Below are 19,146 nucleotides of genomic sequence, written 5' to 3'. Positions count from 1 at the left end.
TGGGGTGGGATGGCAGTAAAATACTGGAAATAGATTTTCTCTGTTTCTGAGCAGAGAAGGGAAGAAAGTAGAAGTTGAAAAATTGGGAGCTACAATCTGCTATGAGTAGGATTAGCCTTGAGGTGCATTTCACATACTTTGGGCTTGAGTGCTAATTATCATAGACTGACAGTTTATTTGTAACTTTCTAAAGGAATTTTGTTGGGTGAAGTTCAAAATAATTTCCCTGCAGGAAATCTAAGTATCCTGGGTTGACTATACTGGAGAATGAAATGGAGTTCTGGTCTATCTGAGACTATTTACAGAACGATGGACTAGACCTCTGCTAATGTATTTTGAGGTATTTGGACTACAGCTGCTGCATCTCTGTATAGATACAGAATAGGAGGAAAAAAGCTGAACATAATTTAAATAAAAGCTACACATAATTTAAATAAAAGGCTGGTTAGTCTTCAACAAATAATCTGGTCCTGATTACTGATAGTTAAGTAGAGGTTTTCTATTTGGAAAAATCTTGCTTAAGTAAATGACTGTAGGTACTAAGCTTCTTGCCTTGAAGAAGGTCGTATTCTAGAATACAAAAATGGCTCCTGAATAGCCATTCTTTGCAGCCTCTTTCAATTGGAAAAACTTAGTCTGAAATTTGTATGGTATCTTAGATATTTCTGGAAATTTCAGCCTCAGTGAGTGTGCTAAGAACATGGTGGAGGGTTGTTTGTTTGCTTTTGATTTTTGTTGTAATTTTGTATGGTGGTTTTGTTTTTTGTGTTTTTGGGTTTTTTTGTAGTTACTGTGAGCTAATTGTGCTTTGTACTGTTTTAATCTTTTGCCTTACAAGTGTTGGTATAGTAGCTCAGCATTTAAGAGTATGAAATCCATGTGGTTATATGGAATATTTCTTTTGGCTGCTGTTTTCCTAGAGTTACTATAGAGCAGACTTTTTTCCCCTTACTGCAATACAAAGTAGGTTTGACATTGTTGTTGCCTGTGTGTAGATGTGTGTTTCATCCTGTGAGGGTTATTGATAAATTTGACCTCAACACATGCTGGTGAGAGACAGGGTGGTGGTGCATTGGGTTTGCATGGCAAGGTTTTGGTTACAGGGGGGCTACAAGGGAAGGCTTCTGTGAGAAGCTGCTGGAAGCTTCCCCCATGTCTGACAGAGCCAATCCCAGCTGCTCCAAGATGGACCCGTTGCTGGCCAAGGCTGAGCCCGTCAGCCATGGTGGTAGTGCCTCTGGGATAATAAACTGGAAAAGTATAAAAAGCTGCTGCACAAGAACTGCAACCAGAGAGAAGAGTGAGGCTGTGTGAGAGAAACCACTCTGCAGACACCAAGGTCAGTGAGGAAGAAGTGGAAGGAGGTGCTCCTGGTGCCAAGGGCAGAGAGTCCTCTGCAGCCTGTGGTGAAGACCATGGTGGTACAGGTTGTTCCCCTGCAGCCCATGGAGGCCCCTAGGGGAGCAGAGATCCACCTGCAGCCTGTGAAGGACCCTGTGCTGGAGCAGGTGGATGCACCTGACGGAGACTGTGATGGCATGGAAAGTCCATGCTGGAGCAGGCTCCAGGTAGGACCTGTGATCTCATGGGGAGAGGAGTCCACACCGCAGCAGGTTTGGTGGCAAGACTTGTGACTCCGCTGGGCACCCACGCTGGTGCAGTTTCTTGTGAAGGACTGTGACCTGTGGAAGGGAGCCACTCTGGAGCAGTTTGTGACAAACTGCAGCCTGTGGAAAGAACTCACCTTAGAAAAGTTTGTGAAGGATTGTCTCCTGTGGAAAGGACTCCTTGCTGGAGCAGGCGAAGAGAATGAGGAGGAAGGAGAAGCAGAGAGGCCTCAACCTCCATTCTCTGTCTCCTGTGCCACTGGAGAGGGGAGGACGGAGTGAACAGTGGGAGTGAAGTTGAGCCTGGGATGAAGGGAGAGTTGGGGGGGAATGTGTTTTAAGATTTAATTTTATTTCTCATTACCCTGGTCTGATTGGCAGTAAATTAAACTAATTTCTCCAGCTTGAGTCTGTTTTGCCTGTGACAGTAATAGGTGAGTGATCTCTCCTTGTGCTCATCCTCTCGAGTGAGCCTCATGTTTTCTCTTCCCTGTCCAGCTGAGGAGGAAAGTGACATGTCGAGTGGCTTTAGTGGGCATCTGGCATCCAGCCAGGGCAAACCCACCACAACAGGCCACTGTAAATGGTAATGGTGATGAGATAATCAAAGCAAATTACTCCAGTGGCCTTCAGGGTGGATGACTTGCTTTCCAAGCTTATGGGGAAATTTTGAACTATGTATACATCATGTATTTTTCTTCAAATAAAGCATACCTATGGAGTGAAAATTGAAGAATTATTTTAAAATTATTAGTTTGAATTTTAAATTACTAAATTGTAAATAAATAATTGTTAAAACAGTTTTTTTCTTTTCCCTCCAGCTGTAGCAGAAGTGCAGCTTCGTGATGATCAATATACCCTTGACCACATGCGTGCTTTTGGCATGTATAATTATCTTCACCTTGATTCCTGGTACCAGGATAATGTCTACTATGTTGATCAGTTTGGAAGGGTTATGAATCTGTCAGTGACTCTGGTAAGAATAAAATCTTTTTTTTTTTTAACCACTGGATTGGAAAAGATGGGAGCAGACGAGATAGAAAATACTGCAAGTAGGATCCAAATGCAAAAATTGGGGGAAGCTATTGCCATGAAGATAGGTGGAAGATATTTCAACAAAAATGCATTTCACCAGGAAGAATAAAAGGATTTTAAGAGAAGTTTCTGACTTCTTTATGTTAAAAATATTGCATTAGTGTTGCTACAGTGTGTGTTGCAATAGCCCTGTACCCCTGCTTAAGGGGACAGGAGCACTCAAGAGTTGAAGATGCTTGTGGCCAAAAGGAAAAACAAAAGCCAGAGGGTTCAAAAAAGCTTACAGAGGTTTTTTAGTGAGTTACATATGTGGTATGGAAATTGAAATGTTAGTCCCTGGCCTCCTAGTACAAACAGAGTAGTGGGTTGATGGGATGTTCAGGGTCCTGGAGGTGCTGCCTGGGCTTGATGGGAATACTTGTTTATGGGTCAGTTTCTCCACTTGGAAAATAGGTGACTCACTTTCTACACACATCAGTTATCAGTTATGTGAAGTTTGTTCTTTCAGTCCCTTCTGGAAATAGGTTGGAGGGCTTAAGGGGTCTCTAGTGGTCATATCTCCCCCCTGCAGTCCATGTCCACATCCACTTCTCCACATATATGCAGTTCCTACAGCATGCAATGCTGTACTGTGCTGTGCTTATCTCTAGGAGCCAGAACAAGGACATTTGTCCCAGAAAAGTGCTGTCCTACCTCTGTGTGGCCCCTGTCTCCAGCCACATCCTGTTCTTTCTTACAGTGTGTTATTATCAACAAACCTTGGTTGAGTCCACAGTGTATGGCTATCACTGCTGGAGACATACACATTAGCTCTTTTCTTTTAGGCTTCTACATAGTGGTACATCTGCTTCCATTCTGGGCAAGATGGACATGATGACAAGCTGAAGGAAAGGAAGATGCTTTTTCTCTAGTTACTTTTCTCTTTCTCTCTGGTATTTCTTGATGTTTGTTTGCTAGCTTGAAAACCCAGTCATTGTATGTATGTTAGAATTAGAAATGCTTGATCTAGACATCATTTGTTGGAGGCAAAAAGATGCTGGTGGCCGTGAGGGAAGTTGAAATAGTGTAAGCAAGCTAGACCAAGTCTGAAATTTCTGCTTTTATACTGGTGGTCCTAAGTAATCAAGCAGTATTTCTTTTGAGCCATTTGAATGCTTGGATGCTTTCGTTTCCTTTACAAAACTATACTTCATTTCAGAGAGGGAAGGGCATGGTTCTATGGACACCATGTTTCTGGCACGTAACAGTTGTAGTGCTTGGGCATTAAGAAAGAAAAGACTGTGTGGAAAGGAGAATGCCTGTTTTCATACTACCTGAGTTTGACTCGTAATCCTGTCGGACAAAAGAAAACACAAGGCTATGCGTGGGTTTTTGAGAGCATGTGGCTTAGCCTGTGCAAGGTTCTGGGGACAGAAATTACTAGGTCAGGACTAAACTAAGAAAAATTCTGAAACTGTAGTTTTAGATTTTCAGGAAGTAAAGGTTTCCAGAGCATGGTAGGGTGAGAATGGAAGGTGCAAAAGATTCCTTTCCTTTTCATAGTATGTAGCAGTTGGAGACTTTGGCAGACTCTTACTGTGACAAAATAATCTTCTAGGACTTCTTCCAAAACTTTTGAGATCATCTGGATTCCTAGTAGAAACAGCTAAAAGAAAGCCTTAACAGTGGCTTGTCATAATCTCATTTTTTGTTTTATCCTTTGAGGTTGGTTAACTGTGGATGTGGATTGCTGCTGGATGCCCACCCAAACACTCTCTCACTCCCCCTATTCAACAAGATGGCAAGAAAAAATGAGAGAAAAGCTTGTGGATGATGATAAAATTAGGGAGATCACTTACCAGTTACCATGATGGGCAAAACAGACTTGACTTTGGGGAAAATTATTTAATTTATTGCCAATCAGGACTATTGTAGGATGATAGGAAAGAAGATCACACGAAGCTTCTAACAGGAACAAGCTCCATTGTTCAGAAACTTGTACTTGCTCCACTGTGTGCTTTTCCATGAGCAACACTGTGGATATCTGTCCCCTGTGGGTTTCAGGAGGACAGCCTGCTTTTCTGTGGTCTGCTCCAAGGGCTGCAGGCAAACCTCTGTTCCACACCATTGGCTTAGCTGCAAGCTCAACTATCTGCTATGAAGAGTCCAGTGGAGCCAGCTGGAAGTGGCTGTATGTGCGCTGGGCAGCCCTGGCCCCTCCTCAGTGAGGGCACCCCTGCAGGTCCCCTCTGCCTGCACAACACAGATACTCAATACCTTTCCTTTACTAGGAGGGCACTATGTGTGTAAATCTATTTCTTAGCAGATAAAAGATTTTACAGCAGCCTATAAATTGAGACAAGAAATATTCTTCTCTAGGATCTATTTCAAAGTAATGGCATTTGATTAATATCTGGTCACAAGTTTTGGTTCCACCTGAAGGGGAAAATAAAACTGATTAAGCTGTGAAATAGACACCATCTTGTGTCCTAATACATGATACTGTTCTGTTTTGTAAAGGAAACATGTTTGCATATGAATAATTCCTTTGAATTTGTGTTCAGAAACGTCAACAAGGTGTCTCATTACAAATGTGCCCAGCCATATATTAGTCAAATGTATATTAAAAAAAGCATTGGTTTTGGACAAGTACAGCTTACAATTAAAATTAATGTCAGTCTTCTTTAAAACAGAAGATGGAACAGGGTGATGAGTTCATCCTAAAATCAGTGTGAAAGAGCACATAGACTTTCTAGTACATCATTATTTCTAGTTCTATTTCTTATTTTGGTTGCAGCTTTGATTCTAATATGAAAGTGTGTTGATTATCATATATCATGAATTATCCCTGCAACTTCGGTGTTTAAAAAGATGTCATCTGTGAAGGAAAAGAAGTGCATATAACACCTTGCCACTTGTTCAAAATCACACATAATTGAAAAAAGAAATGTGATGAACACAAGCATTTCTTCTGTGTTGATGGATGAGTATTCAGGTGGGTTTTTTATACCAGATTGAGGAAATTGTTACTTTTAACTTGGCTGGAAATACTGTCTAATAGCTTTAACCTTCTCCTCTTACAGCTGTTGGACTTTTTTTATTTGGTATGCCAGCAGCAATCAATACTTTGCTTTAAACACCCAATGGGCAGGGTAGTGACAGGATTACTGACTTGAGATTTTTTTAATTGGTCGGGTTAATTTTATGCAACTTTGTTGATTGCTTGGTGTTTGTAGAATTCCAGTATAGCTGCAAAACATTCATAGTTTTCTATTAAGCAGTTGGACTTGGTTTCTTGACCCTAAAGTTCTTCTTGCAAAGACAACTTGGTTTCTTTTATGCTCAGATAAATAAATTGAAAAATTGTGGCAATAGGTACTCTTTTCACACCTAGTTAAAATCCTTAAAGATAGATATATTTTCATCTCTTTAATTTCCAATAAGAATTAGCTATGGGATACTCTTTCTGTAACTTTCAGTTAACTTTGATTCAGAACACCTGTTAGTGGCACCAGACACAATGTGGGAATTCTATTTCAAGCAAGTCAGAATAAGAAAGCTGATAGAGAACAACAAAATCTTTCACTGTTGTATTTAATGGTGTTAAATACATGTCTCTTTGTTATTCAGAATGCTTGGTAAGGACTTTTTTCAGTTAAAGAGATGTGTCAAATGCCTAGGTATTTTGATTTTTCATAAAAACATGGTCTTGTATTTGTTATTTGTACTTTGTGGGAATTGCCGTATGACTTACAGCTTTTTTTTTCCTTTCTTTTTTTATTCCTTTATTCCTTTCTCATTCCCAGTTATTTCCTTTAAAAAAATGAATTTTTGTTTTAAATATTTTATAAAATATCTCGTGTTTGTACAGTATTGTCATTTAGCCCAGCTGACAACTAAATACAATGCAGCTGTTTGCTCACTGCCGCTCCTCCATCCCCAGTAGGATGGGAAGGAGAACCAGAAAAGGTAAAACACACAGATTGAGGTAAGAACAGCTTAACAAGTTATATAAAGCAAAATATAATAATAACAACAACAAAAGTAATAATTATAGTGAAAGAGAGAGAAATAAAGAAGGAAAAAAAAGTGATGGACAATACAGTTGCTCACCAGCACTGACCAATGCCTGAGCAGTGCCAAGTTGTTTTAGCCAGTTCTTGCTGGTATAATACATGGCTACAGACTCTCACCATCCCCTCATGCTTCTAAAGCAGGGAGTTGCTATTACCCCAGTTAACCACCTAGTGAACAAAGAAACTCAGTCAAAAAGCTAATCTGACAAAATGGGATTCTAATCTGACACAATGAGATTGATAGGAGGTTTTGTTTCATCTTCAAGGAAGTCCATCCTTTTCATTGTCAAAATGAGATTAGAGACTGTTCTTATAAATGCCTAAAGTTAAATTAGTGAACAGAAATGTTGTGAAGAAGATTATTTCCTTTCTTGCCTATTGAAAGGAAATTTTTAAGGCATTGTAGTAAAGATCATTTTTCATTTTTTTTAGGAGATTGAGTTCTGAAATTCCTGCTCAATGCTGATAAATCTGATGTGATCTTTAGAAGATTAGGTAGTTGATAATTTTTTATTTTAATTGCATCCAAAACTATTTGAAGCTTACTTTTAAAATTCACTTGAAGGCTGACAAAAGTGTGGTCTTTGTAATGTTATACAGTATAGCCCTGTAGTCACCGTTAAGAGGAATGATGCTTCCTCTTTCTGTGATAAGATACACAGGATTTTGACTTTTTTTTCCTAGGCTTAGTAATCACTGCTAGTTACAATGGAAAACTCTTCTACTTCATAGGAAAAAAAAATGCCTTTCAGTGAAATCTAAAAATTAAATAAAATGCGAGGAAGCCAAAATTTATTGTATCTTGTGATTGTGTGATATTTGTTTGGGTTGTGGTTTTGGTTTGTTTGGGTTTTTTCCTTTTAATTCTTTCATTCTCCCTTTCTGAATGTGTTATAAATTAGCAGAATAGTCCAAGGGGTGTAGGGATACCACAAACTGATCCTGAATGCTTCTAATAATTAAAAATTTGTGAATTTTCCATTGCAGGTTTCATAATCTTCTTGTACACACAGTAATCTCTAATATTAATTTAAGTAGGCCCAAAAGGCAGGCTATCTGTTTGTTATCTGGTCTTTTTTTGCTCTTGCTTAATAAAATGGTACTTACCCAAATACAATTTCTCTTGCTTACCTTTCAGCGTGTGTTAAATGCACATCTGAGTTTACTAACATCTGGAAAATAGGAATGTTTTGAAATGCCCTCGAAGGCAGGATTCTTAATAAATGAGGCCAGTGCACGCTTTGCATGCACAGTGTGCTCTCTCTGTGTTGCATTCACGTGCCCAAGTGGAAAGGACTCTTTTGGAGACAGTCCTGTGTATGTATATTTTTGCCTGCCTTATTTCACAGAGCAGAATGAGTAAGTTTCTTTTGCTAGAAGCAGATTATTTCCCCCAAGCTACTGATTGTTTGCGTGAAAATAGGACAGAAGATGTTTAAATGATTTGTGGCTGAATATTGGAGGTCCATAATGAGAGACAGTTTTAATCTTGAATGTTTTCACTGCTATTTCTTAGTCTCATGCCTTACTATGTTAAAGATGGACCTGAGACTAAGAAATATTTTCTGTCACAGGATCAAAAATTACTTGTTTCCCACCCAGGTTGTCAATACAAAAGTATGCTTCTGTTTTTGCTTCCTTTTACATACTTGTCAATATCTTCAAAACTGTCCCTGTAATATTTTTCAAATTATGTTTTTCTATTTTTACAAATACATTTCTCTGTAAATATATTTTCATTTTAGTGACAGCAATGCTGATTTTTAGTAATGAGGGAAGAACTTCCCTCTTGTTAAACAGAGGTTTCTGATTTGTGGACCTTCAGAAATAATTGTAGATCTACTGACTGGAAATGAGCTTAGTAAAATAAAACAAAATATAGTTTCATTGGTTCTATAACCATTTTTTATGTTTTCAACATGGTCTATTTGTTGTTGGGTTAAGAAGATAGATGTGGTTTAAAAAGGGATTATCTCTAAAGGTCAGTCAGGCACCTCCTTTTTTTTCAGAAATAATTATATTGTTCAAATACATGTGGGTACACTAGCTTGTAAAATACCCATGAAACCCATTTTATCTAATTTTGTTTCATATATGGTACATATATATAAAAAACACTCTGTAAATTAGGGGAAACAACCATGACTTCCTGAGAAATGTTCCCCCAAAGATACAGAAAAGAACAGGAATTGCTTTTCTTTGTTATTACTGGAAGACGTCTTTGAAGACTGCAGATCAGATTCTGCAGTCTATGAATCTGTAAGAGGGACAAGATGGAGAATATGGTGTGGGTTTGGATTTTTTAAATTATATTTTTGTTTATTTTAGAATCTTAGAACAGCCCAGATGAAGGGATCTCAAAATATCCTGTAGTCCAAACTTTCATGGTAAAAGGAGCCTAGATGAGGTTTTCTAGCACTCTGTCCAGTTCTGTCTTGAAAAACTCCAGTGATGGAGTTCCTGCTGTGTCCCTGGGGAGGTTGTTCCAGTCACTGATTGTTCTCATTATAAAAATTTCTCTTATGTCTAGATGAAACCTCTTCTAATGCAACTTTCAGCTGTTGTCCCTTGTGTTCTCTATGTGGCTTCTTGTGAAGAGAGAGCTCCTGATCTCTTTGTGGCTGCCCTGGAACACTGCGATGTGATCTCCCCTGAATCTTCTCCAGGGAGATGAAGCCTAACTCCTTCAATCTTCTCACACAGGAGAGATTCTCCAGTCATTTGATGGTGTTCATGTCCTTTGCACCTTTTCGAATCTCTCCATGTCTTCTTTCAACATTACTCCAGGTGGGGCCTGTCAACCACTGTGTACAATGGGATGATCACATCTCTTATCTCTGTTAGTGATACTTGTGCAGATGCAGCCCAGGATCCAGTTTACCTTTGGTGCTGCAGCATTGCCCTGCTGGCTCATGGTCAGCTTGTTATCCCTGTTGCCCTCAGGTCCCCTTCATCAGGGCTTCTCCCAGCCACACGGATCCTGGCCTGTTCTGAGCTCTCTGGTTGTTCCATTCCAGGTGCAGGACCATGCTTGTCTTTGCTTATTTTCCCAGCGTTATTGCTGCCCCACTCTTCCAGGCTCTCTGGCTCTCTTGCCCCATATGTTTCCCTTGTAGGTACACATATCTACCTCATCACCTAGTTTAGTGTCATCAGCAAATGGGGTGAGGGTGCTTTCAATCCTATCATCCAGGTACCTTATGAAGATGTTCAGTGTGTGGGGCCTGGTGTCAACCCCTGAGGGGCCCCACTTGTGACAGACTGCCAGCCCATCTTATTTAACAGCTTCTTAGTTCTGTTGAAAAACTTCAGATGATTAAGTTCTATTTCAGTTATTTAACACATTATAGAGATGTGACTGTAATGTTGCTGAATGTCCAGTTTCCATCTTCTGTTTTTCTGTGAGAATATTTTGTTTGTGCTCTTAATACTGCAGCCCGATCTACTTCATAAGTAGCTGATCAAGCTGTATTGCTAATAAAGCATGTCCTGACTGTTTTTTAAACTGTGACACCAAATTATTTTCAAATCATAAAGATTTTGTTAGAGTTTTCTTTTAACCTAACAAGCCTCTTGGGTATTCAGAGATTACTTCAACACAAAAAATGGGGGTAAATCTTAATCCTAAGCAGGCAGCAGTGTTCCATGAGCCAAATAATGAGCAGAAAGTGAGTCACAAAGCCTTATTCAGCAAAGAAAGAGCTGTATGTGAGAGTGAAGGTAGAAGATAAAGAATAATCCCTAAAAGATATGCTGGAAGATATGCCACTGTACTTAATGAAAACAGTTGGAAATCCAATTTTCAGCATGAAAGCAGTTTTTCTTTCTGTTAGAATTATCAGGAAATTAAGAACACCACACGGAGCTAAAGCAAGAATTATGGGAACAATTACTAGAAATATAGATGAAATTGTTAATCTAACATCCATTTTGCACTGTTGTTGAATCAAGCTGATTTGTGTAACATTAACAGAGTAGGAAATAATTGATTTTTTTTGGTAAAATGTAGTGGTATGCATAATTTTTAAAAAATCTGTATGTTTTGATTGTTCACTGAAGAATTATGTCATCTGTACAATTTGTTCACCATAGTGTCTCTGTTTATTCCTGCTCAAAAGCTATGTCTAGTTCAGCTTAAAAAAGATTGCAGTGTGGCACTGCAACAGGATGCCAGATAAACTTACCCTGGCATGTAGTAGAATCACAGTATTGTTTAGGTTGAAAAAGCCTTTTAGGATCATTCAGTCCCACCAGTCACCCAGCACTGCTAAGTCCATCAGTAAACTGTGTCCCTAAGCGCCGTGTCCACACATCTTTGAAATATATCCATTGATGGTGACTGCACCAACTACGCTGGGCAGCCTGTTTTATAGGGTTGTTTCCTTCTGTTGAGGAAATTTTTCCTAATATCATCTAAGCCTCTGCTGGAGCAACTTGAGGACATTTCCTCTTGTCCTGTTGCTTGTTATTGGTGAGAAGAGACCAACCTTTACCTGGCTACAACTTCTGCTCAGGTCGTTGTAGAGAACCATAAGGTCCCCCCTGAACCTTCTTTTCTCCAGGCAAAACAACCCCAGCTCCCTCAGCTGCTCTGCTCCTCACAGGACTTCTGCTCCAGATCCTTCCCAGCTCCATTGCTCTTCTCTGGACACACTTCAGCCCCTCAGTGTGTTTCTTATAGTGTGGGGTCCAAACGTAAACTCAGGACCTGAGGTGCAGCCTCCCCAGTGCCCAGCGTAGAGGGACAGTCATTTCTCTAATCCTGCTGGCCACACTATTTCTGATACAGGCCAGGATGCCATTGGCTTTCTTGGCCACCTGGGCACACATTGGCTTATGTTCAGATGCTATTGACCAGCACTCCTGGTCCTTTTCCATTGGGCAGCTTTCCAGCCACTCTGCCACCAGCCTGTGGTGCTGCCTGGGGTTGTGACCCAAGGACAGGGCCCAGAACTTTTCCATATTGACCCTCATACCATTGGTGTTGGCCCATCAGTCCAGCCTGTCCAGATCCCTCTGCAGAGCCTAAATACCCTCCAGCACATCAACACTCCTGCCCAGTTTGGTGTCATTTGCAAACTAAGTGAGGGTACCCTCAAATCTCTCTTGCAGATGATTGATAGAAATATTAGACAGGACTGACCCCAATACTAAGACCTGGGGAACGCCATTAGTGACTGGCCACCAATTGGATTTAATTCCATAGTATAATAAGTAATAATGTGATAGAAAAGTAATTTGAAAATGTGGTAGGAATTAGCACAGCCTTTTGTTGCTGGCTAATCATAGGTGTTACTTCTCTTAACTTACTGAATAAAGTGACCACTCTAGAAAAGCTGAGAAATTATATTTGACAGTTGTGCAACAGAATAAGTAAAATTATTTTAAATTTACAGGTGAGTTTTGTGTACTAGTTTGAGTACAATTCTGTGGCTTTCATTTCCTTTTAAGTCTCCACATTTTTCCTGGACTAGAATTATTTGAGGTAAGTGATTATTATATAGGAATGCTAGGGGAAAATAAAAGCCTTTTCTAATGCAAAATATAGTTACTTCTTAAAATTGAAGAAAAAGAGTGCTGAAATACCAGTTAGAAAACACTCATAGAAGTCAATTTGATGAATTTCCACCACCTTTTCCACATAAGTTGTAATTATGCTTGCTGCCCACTTTTTTCCAAATATGCTCAATGATACACAAAACTAGTACATTGCTACTGAGATTTATTATTCTTAATTTGCCTGTAATTTTTACTGAAATTAATAAATACTTCATAAAGTCTTAGTTCATGACTGTTTATAGGACACTGCTCTACAAAAACCAAGAGAAGTTTTCAGGCTACCTACAGACTTGACTGCGTGTGATAATCGCCTTTGTGCCTCCATGCATTTCTCATCCTCCACGTGGGTTACCCTTTCTGATGGTACAGGAAGACTGTATTTAATTAAATCAGGCAAGCGTGGAAGCAGTGCATCTGAAAAGTGGGAGGTATGTCCTGCAATAAATAATATATTTAGGAACAGTAAATATATCCCTGTCAAAGTTATCTAGCTGAATTAATAATGGTATTTGTTATCCTGCTTGGACACAAAAAATGCAATTGTTACATTTCTACCTGAAGCGGTGAGTCTCATTGTCTGTGGTTAGTTCCTTTTTGTTTATGAAGATGAATCTGGTAAAAAGTGCCTGCATTTTGTATCAGTTTTCTTTACTAGAGGGTAGTTTCCTAAGAAACCACAGATGTTTTAGTATTGACAGAAACGTAGGTGTATATACTGAAGTGGAAGATTTCAACATGATGGATTAGCTCCTTTCTCTACATCTTTCAAGAGTTCAGTAAAGGAAATTGATCATCCTTTTTTTAGATGCTTGGTAATAAATACCATCTGGGGTTTTTTCCGTATGAGAATGCTCATAAAATAAGTTACATTGAAGTTGTCAGTGTAACAAAAATACAAGGTTTATATTTGACGTTCTGTCATCATTTAAATTGACTTGTTGAGTATGTACAGCATGCAGTTTAAAGTTGTTTAGAGTAATATCACAACCCTATAAATCCTCAAACTTTATCAGGTTTCAGTAACAACAGCCAGATTAAGTCTATACTCATTCAACTGCTGCAGCTTGAATTCTTTGTAATTTATCCTTTCATTTGTTCTTTCATTTTCATGTGTTAATCTTCTAGCAAAAAATGCTTCTTTTCTTCTTCTCTGTTGGTTGGACTAATTTTGTTTTTATCTTCAGTTTTTTACTGAATGACTACTTTTTGAAAAAAGCTGGAATACATGGTTTTTAGATTTAAAGCTTTCAGCTATAGGTACCAAATGTTTCATGCTATAAGATATGGAGTCCTTCTGTATAAAATTAATGAAATAATTTTCTTATATAAATAATTTTTATGAATTAATGGCATTTATAGCTTTAAGTTCATAATTAATGACATTTTATATTCACAGTGGTACCTAATAGCCTTTCAGTATGACGGTAATAGTTATGTATTCTGCCTACCTAATTCGGATATTGAAGGGACTTTTCCAATCCATGTACATAAATAAAAATTCCAGAACTTCTAACCCTAGCTTCTCGTGAACATGAATATTGTTCTCCTTCATTTCATTATAGTCTTTTATTTCTTCTTTATAGAGGAGGAAAATGGGATCTCTTGCAAAGCTAAATATAATGGGACATTTGGTTATTGAACACTGGCAATGGTGCTTTGGACCTTTATGTCTTCTTTCTACATGTCAAGGTCTACAAAGATTTTCAGAATGTTGAATTATCTAGAGAACTAGTGAGAGCCTTGGGGAAGTGCCTGCATTTTCATCTTGAATGTGAGACTGTTTGCCCAGTTTATAGGCAATGTTTGTGGACCCTTTTGTTCTCATCAGTTGCTGTACGTCTGTTTATTGCAATGCTAAACAGCCACAATGCAGATAGGTTTGAGGATCTTTGTGCTTTGTTTAATGGACTCTTATAACGACTGTTTAATATAAACAATAATGTTTACAAACATTTCAGTACAGTAGCTTGATAGCCACAGAAGGAGGAACCAGAATTGTATGACATTTGTGGGTTCATGTTGGCAGAGAGGTTTGTGGAAGACAAACTGTTAGTAATTTGACATTCACCGAAACCCTTCCCTGCTTTCTGTAAAAGAGCAAGGCTTCCATCTTTAACTGTCTGACTTTTTATTATGTTTTTGTCTTCTAGATTGTGTTTAATGAAGAACTAGGAAGTCCATTTATTGTAGCACACAGTGTTTCATTTGTGAAATCTGATGCACATTCACTAGCTGTGCTGCTGCTTAGGGTAGAAAAAGATGAACTGGATACAAAAGGAAGTGGATTTCATGTTACTTTGGAATGGGTTACAATTGCAGAAGGAAAAGAGGGTAAGTGTTTTACGTTTATATTACTGGTGAGTAATGTTTAAAAAAAATAAAAATCATATTTTTATTCTTTGTCTTAGAAGTGATTTTCCCACAAGTTCTGATATTTCTTTTGCACAGCTTAGATTTTACACAGGTAATTTTTTCTTATATTTTGAGATCAAGTTATTGGTTGTAGACCTAAATTTTGACAGATATTTGGAAAACAGGAAGTAAAGTTTTGCACTTGTGTCATTAAGATAATTAGAAAACAAGATAGCACATTACTTGAATGTTATGAAATACAGTTTCTGTTTAGCTTGGTCTTGTACAATCGAGGTTATACAGAACTATTTCTAACTAATGTCTGTAGTATTTTTTAAAACATTTTACAGCTGGATATGGGTCTTTGGTTGGTTTTTTTGTTGTTGTTGGTTTTTTTAACTTCCAATAAATGATGTAGGGGATTGGAAGTAGTGTGAGATAAATGTAAGACCTGCAGCATAAAAAGTAAATACTGCATATCCTACATTTTCCTGCAATAAGAGTATGAAGTTATTCCATTAATTTTAGACCAACATATTGAAAACATATTAGTTAGTATATTAATACCTATTAATTAATATTTTATCCTATAAAGTTTTACAAATTATACTTTATATATTCAATATGACCATATATATGTACATTAAATATCATGATTTACATGAAGGATACAAAACCCCATGTGTCACTGATTTAAAGATGTGTGGATTAAATTAATAGGCATTCTTGGAATGACTGATACGGTCTTGCTCATTATGTTGCAAGAAATAAAATTTTGATACTGACAGAAACACAAGATCTTTAACTAGTTGAACTAAAGAGCTGAGACATACGGTAATGTTACTAGCCAAATGTTCTTCCATCTCCTTCATACATAGTATGGATAACATAGCATGGGATAGAATAATTCATTTAGAAGTGACTTAAAACTGTCATCTAGTCCAACTGCCTGACCAGTTAAAGCCTTGTTAAGAGCATTGTCCAGATGCGTCTTCAACACTGTTAGATGGGACTTTGACCATCTCTCAAGGAAGCCTGTTCCAGTGTTTAACCACACTCTCAGGAAATAAATCCTTCCTGATGTCCAGTCTGAACCTCATCTGATGCAGCTTTGAACCATTCCAAATATGTCCTGTTACTGGATACCAAGAAGAGCTCAGCATTTCAGTCTCCACTTCCTCTCCCTGGGAAGACTGTACAGCAATGAGGTTGTCCCTCAGTCTCATTTTCTCCAAACTAGACAGGCCTCACCTAGTCTTGACAAGACATTCTTTCCAGACCTTTCACCAGCAGTGTTGCCCTCAGTGGCTTTAGTTGTTTCCTGCTGTTGAAACCTTGGATGATGGAAATATTTCTCAGAAAGCCACATGAGACTAACTGCCTTATGCTTTTGTGGCAAGCTTAACAAGAGAAAGAAACCTCTGAACATTACTGTTCATAACTTAGAAGAAAAACTGAATCAGTAACACTGTCAGTATAGAACCCGAAGACTGTTACTCATGAGAGCACCAACACAGGCTTTTATTGTGTTTTTAATACTTTACACTTTCATTAAAAATTCTTTTTTACATTGTGTGTTTTATAACTTATGACAAATATTCTTGCAATCCCTAAAAGTGGATTTAAAAATCTTTCAAAAAGTCTTGCCAGTACTCCAGCATTTCCAGGGAACAAAAAATGTTTGAAATTACTGTCAGTAGAGATGCAAATAACTAAATTCAAAGGAATCTTTAATTAGTAAGAGAGAAATAATTTTTTATTTCATTTAAATAAACATCTTGTGAATCAGACTGATGTATGAACCAGTCTCAAAGATAAAAGCTGTTTTGAGGAATTACAATAATCCACAATCTCTTTCATCAGTAGTCAATTGCTGTTGCTCGCTTTTCCTTGAAACTCTGTCTGTGAATGCAGTTTATCAAATCAGATTTTAGTAAAAGTAAGTAGTTAAGCAACAGGCCATTCCTTAAATACCAAAATCTGTGCTTCATCAAAGCTAAGCCTTAAAACATGAGTATGTCTCTTGACACCAACAAATGTGAAATTTCTGCCATGTTTGGTATACTGGACAAAGGGATCACACTCACCACTGTTGTGTTACCAAAGAGCAAAAGAATGGAAGGAGGAAAATAAGTCAGAATGGAGGCCGTGGTTAGGTCTTTTCATATCTTCTGTGGTACTTCAGCGGACTGTAACAAAGGTGTACCCTTCCAAAGCTGGTTTTCTTTCATTAACTAAACTTTTAGGAGTACTTACTGTAAAAGCTTGAAATGAGGAAGCACCATGCTGCCTTATGAGATTCAGAAAATGTGACATGCTTAGCTTTCTTCTTACCTTCTCTACAAGAAAAATATTATTTGTAGAGAGGGTGTGCTGGGCTAGCTGTGATCAGCAAAGACATCGTAAGAATAAAAGGCAGTCTTAGATTAATCCAGTATAACTCACTGGAAAACCATGGTACTGTGATTTAACAGGTAGGATTACATAGTATTTTTAAATGTAATGTGTTCCTTAGATAATAATTTGTCTTCTAGAAATATATTATGACTTTTTAAAAATTTTATCTTATAGGTGATCCTAGATATGAAATCATTAAAAGGAGAGTTTTGCAAGGAAAATCAGTCCCTCATTATGCAGCAATAGAGCCAAGTGGAGAGGGTCTAATGATTGTTTCCCACAAACCATTCACGTTTATGCAAAGTGAAAGTGACAAATTAGAAGAAAATGATGATGCAAAAATATCAAATGAAAAGAAAGGTAAGACTTAGTCTGACAGCTTATGATAGGCTGCTCTCTTCTTTGACTTAGGACATCTCTTGTTGGTTTAGCATTTGTTTGGAAACTCTAGCAGTGAAAGTTTTAATATCTGTCTTATGGACAGATTGATTTTTGTTTGTTTGCTTTTACTTGTGGCAGTTGTACTGCACATAAACCTATATTAGGTGCAATTTTTTGGACAGGAGACACTTGAAGAATTTTGTTGTCTTAAAAAGATATTTTGCAGACAGACGTATAATAAGTTTTTGATATTAGTTGGATTGCTAATGCCTAAGTTTAGGCATCTATCTGAAGTACTCAAATTAAGAAACCCGTCTTCCTAGATGGGAGGGAGCCATGGACTTCCCCAAACTGTTACTCATCAGAAAGCTTTTTGATATGTAATTTATTCCTACCTCTCCAAAATTTAAATAATTATTTTGAAAAATCGTTTTAAAGAGTGAGACTCTTGTAAAAGATTCTATTTGCTCCAGTGGGAAAGCCGTTCAGAAAATCTTCAACAAAATGCATTCATACTTTTTTTTTTCTTTGCAATCAAAACAAAACTAAGCATGTAAAAACCTACTAATACAGTTGTTTATTTCTAAGTATCACTAAGTTCCGTAATGCCTATGTTTATGTAATTATGTTGGATTATTTCACATTTGATTTCTGTTTCTGCATATGAGGCATTTGTTAGTAAACACATTCTAACAAATTCTCTCTAAGGATAGTAGCACAATCTTTGCCAATAGTGTGAAAACCTATTTGGAAAACAATACAAAAGGATCAAATTTCTGGAATGTGTTAATGTTAAACACTGTGACAACTGTGATATTGTACATGTAATTTCATTAAGAATAGTCTCTATGTATAAATCTCGAGTCAAAGGAGTTCTTCAGTGCGCTGAGCACCATCATGCAGTTGCCTTTTCCTAACCCTAATGTAGGCTCTAGTTTTATTTGCACAGTTATATAAAATTGCAGGCGTAATGAACTTTCAATATCAGATACAGTTTGTGTCAGTGTTCACAATTTTGAAGGCTGTCATGTCTCAGTAATAGTTTCTGGGGAAGTATAATTATAGCACCTGTGACTGATCCATTGCAAGCAGAGCAGTTGTAACAAAGGGCAACAGTGCAAGAGTCCTTCCAGAGTCACAGTTGCTGGTATGAGGCTTTGATCAGTGGAATCTTGGGTTGGGTTCTGACAACTTGAGAGCTTTCAAGGGGAACCCATACTTTAGTTTTTCTTAGAATAGAAAGGCAACTTGTACAAGATTGCTCTTCAGAAAATATATTCATCTATATTTGTATTTTCTGTGGATTACCCCTCATGCTGTCATAGCCTTCTTTTTGTATAAACATTTATCTTAAAAGGCCATTTCTTCTAGCAGTTTAGTAATCAGACAGCTTCTAAACACAGTAATAAAAGTTGATCACTACCTCTGGGCAAGCAGTTCTATTTCATCTCTATTAGCTGAGGCAGATTAAGACTACTTAGTCTTATAAAATAAGTTCTATTGAGTAGTCAGCATAGCTTCTGGCAAAATATATAAGGAAAAATGTTCACATCTCTGAATGATATGTACTTCTAGCATGCAGTAGCTTGTCACAGAATCACTAGGTTGGATGAGACCTTCAAGATGATCAAGTCCAGCCCAGCCCTAACACCTCAACTAGACCATGGTACTGAGTGACCCATCCAGTCTTTTTTTAAACGCATCCAGGGATAGCAACTCCACCACCTCCCTGGGCAGACCATTCCAGTACTTTATCACTC

General features: G+C 37.8%; 1 protein-coding gene across 1 annotated transcript in view; it reads left to right on the top strand.

The window, feature by feature from the left end:
- Positions 1–1,185: 1,185 nt before the first annotated feature.
- Positions 1,186–19,146, top strand: part of NUDCD1 (NudC domain containing 1) — a 26,559-nt gene continuing 8,598 nt past the window's right edge. The window contains exons 1-5 of the mRNA XM_005423484.3: positions 1,186–1,228; positions 2,429–2,583; positions 12,499–12,684; positions 14,407–14,587; positions 17,180–17,365. Coding sequence (XP_005423541.2) covers positions 1,186–1,228; positions 2,429–2,583; positions 12,499–12,684; positions 14,407–14,587; positions 17,180–17,365 — 751 coding nt within the window. The remainder of the gene's footprint in view (positions 1,229–2,428; positions 2,584–12,498; positions 12,685–14,406; positions 14,588–17,179; positions 17,366–19,146) is intronic.

The sequence above is a fragment of the Geospiza fortis genome, unplaced genomic scaffold (genome assembly GCF_000277835.1).
Source record: "Geospiza fortis unplaced genomic scaffold, GeoFor_1.0 scaffold200, whole genome shotgun sequence".
Classification (NCBI taxonomy): domain Eukaryota; kingdom Metazoa; phylum Chordata; class Aves; order Passeriformes; family Thraupidae; genus Geospiza; species Geospiza fortis.
Note: the sequence above shows the minus strand (reverse complement) of the source record. Positions and strands in the feature narration are given on the sequence as shown.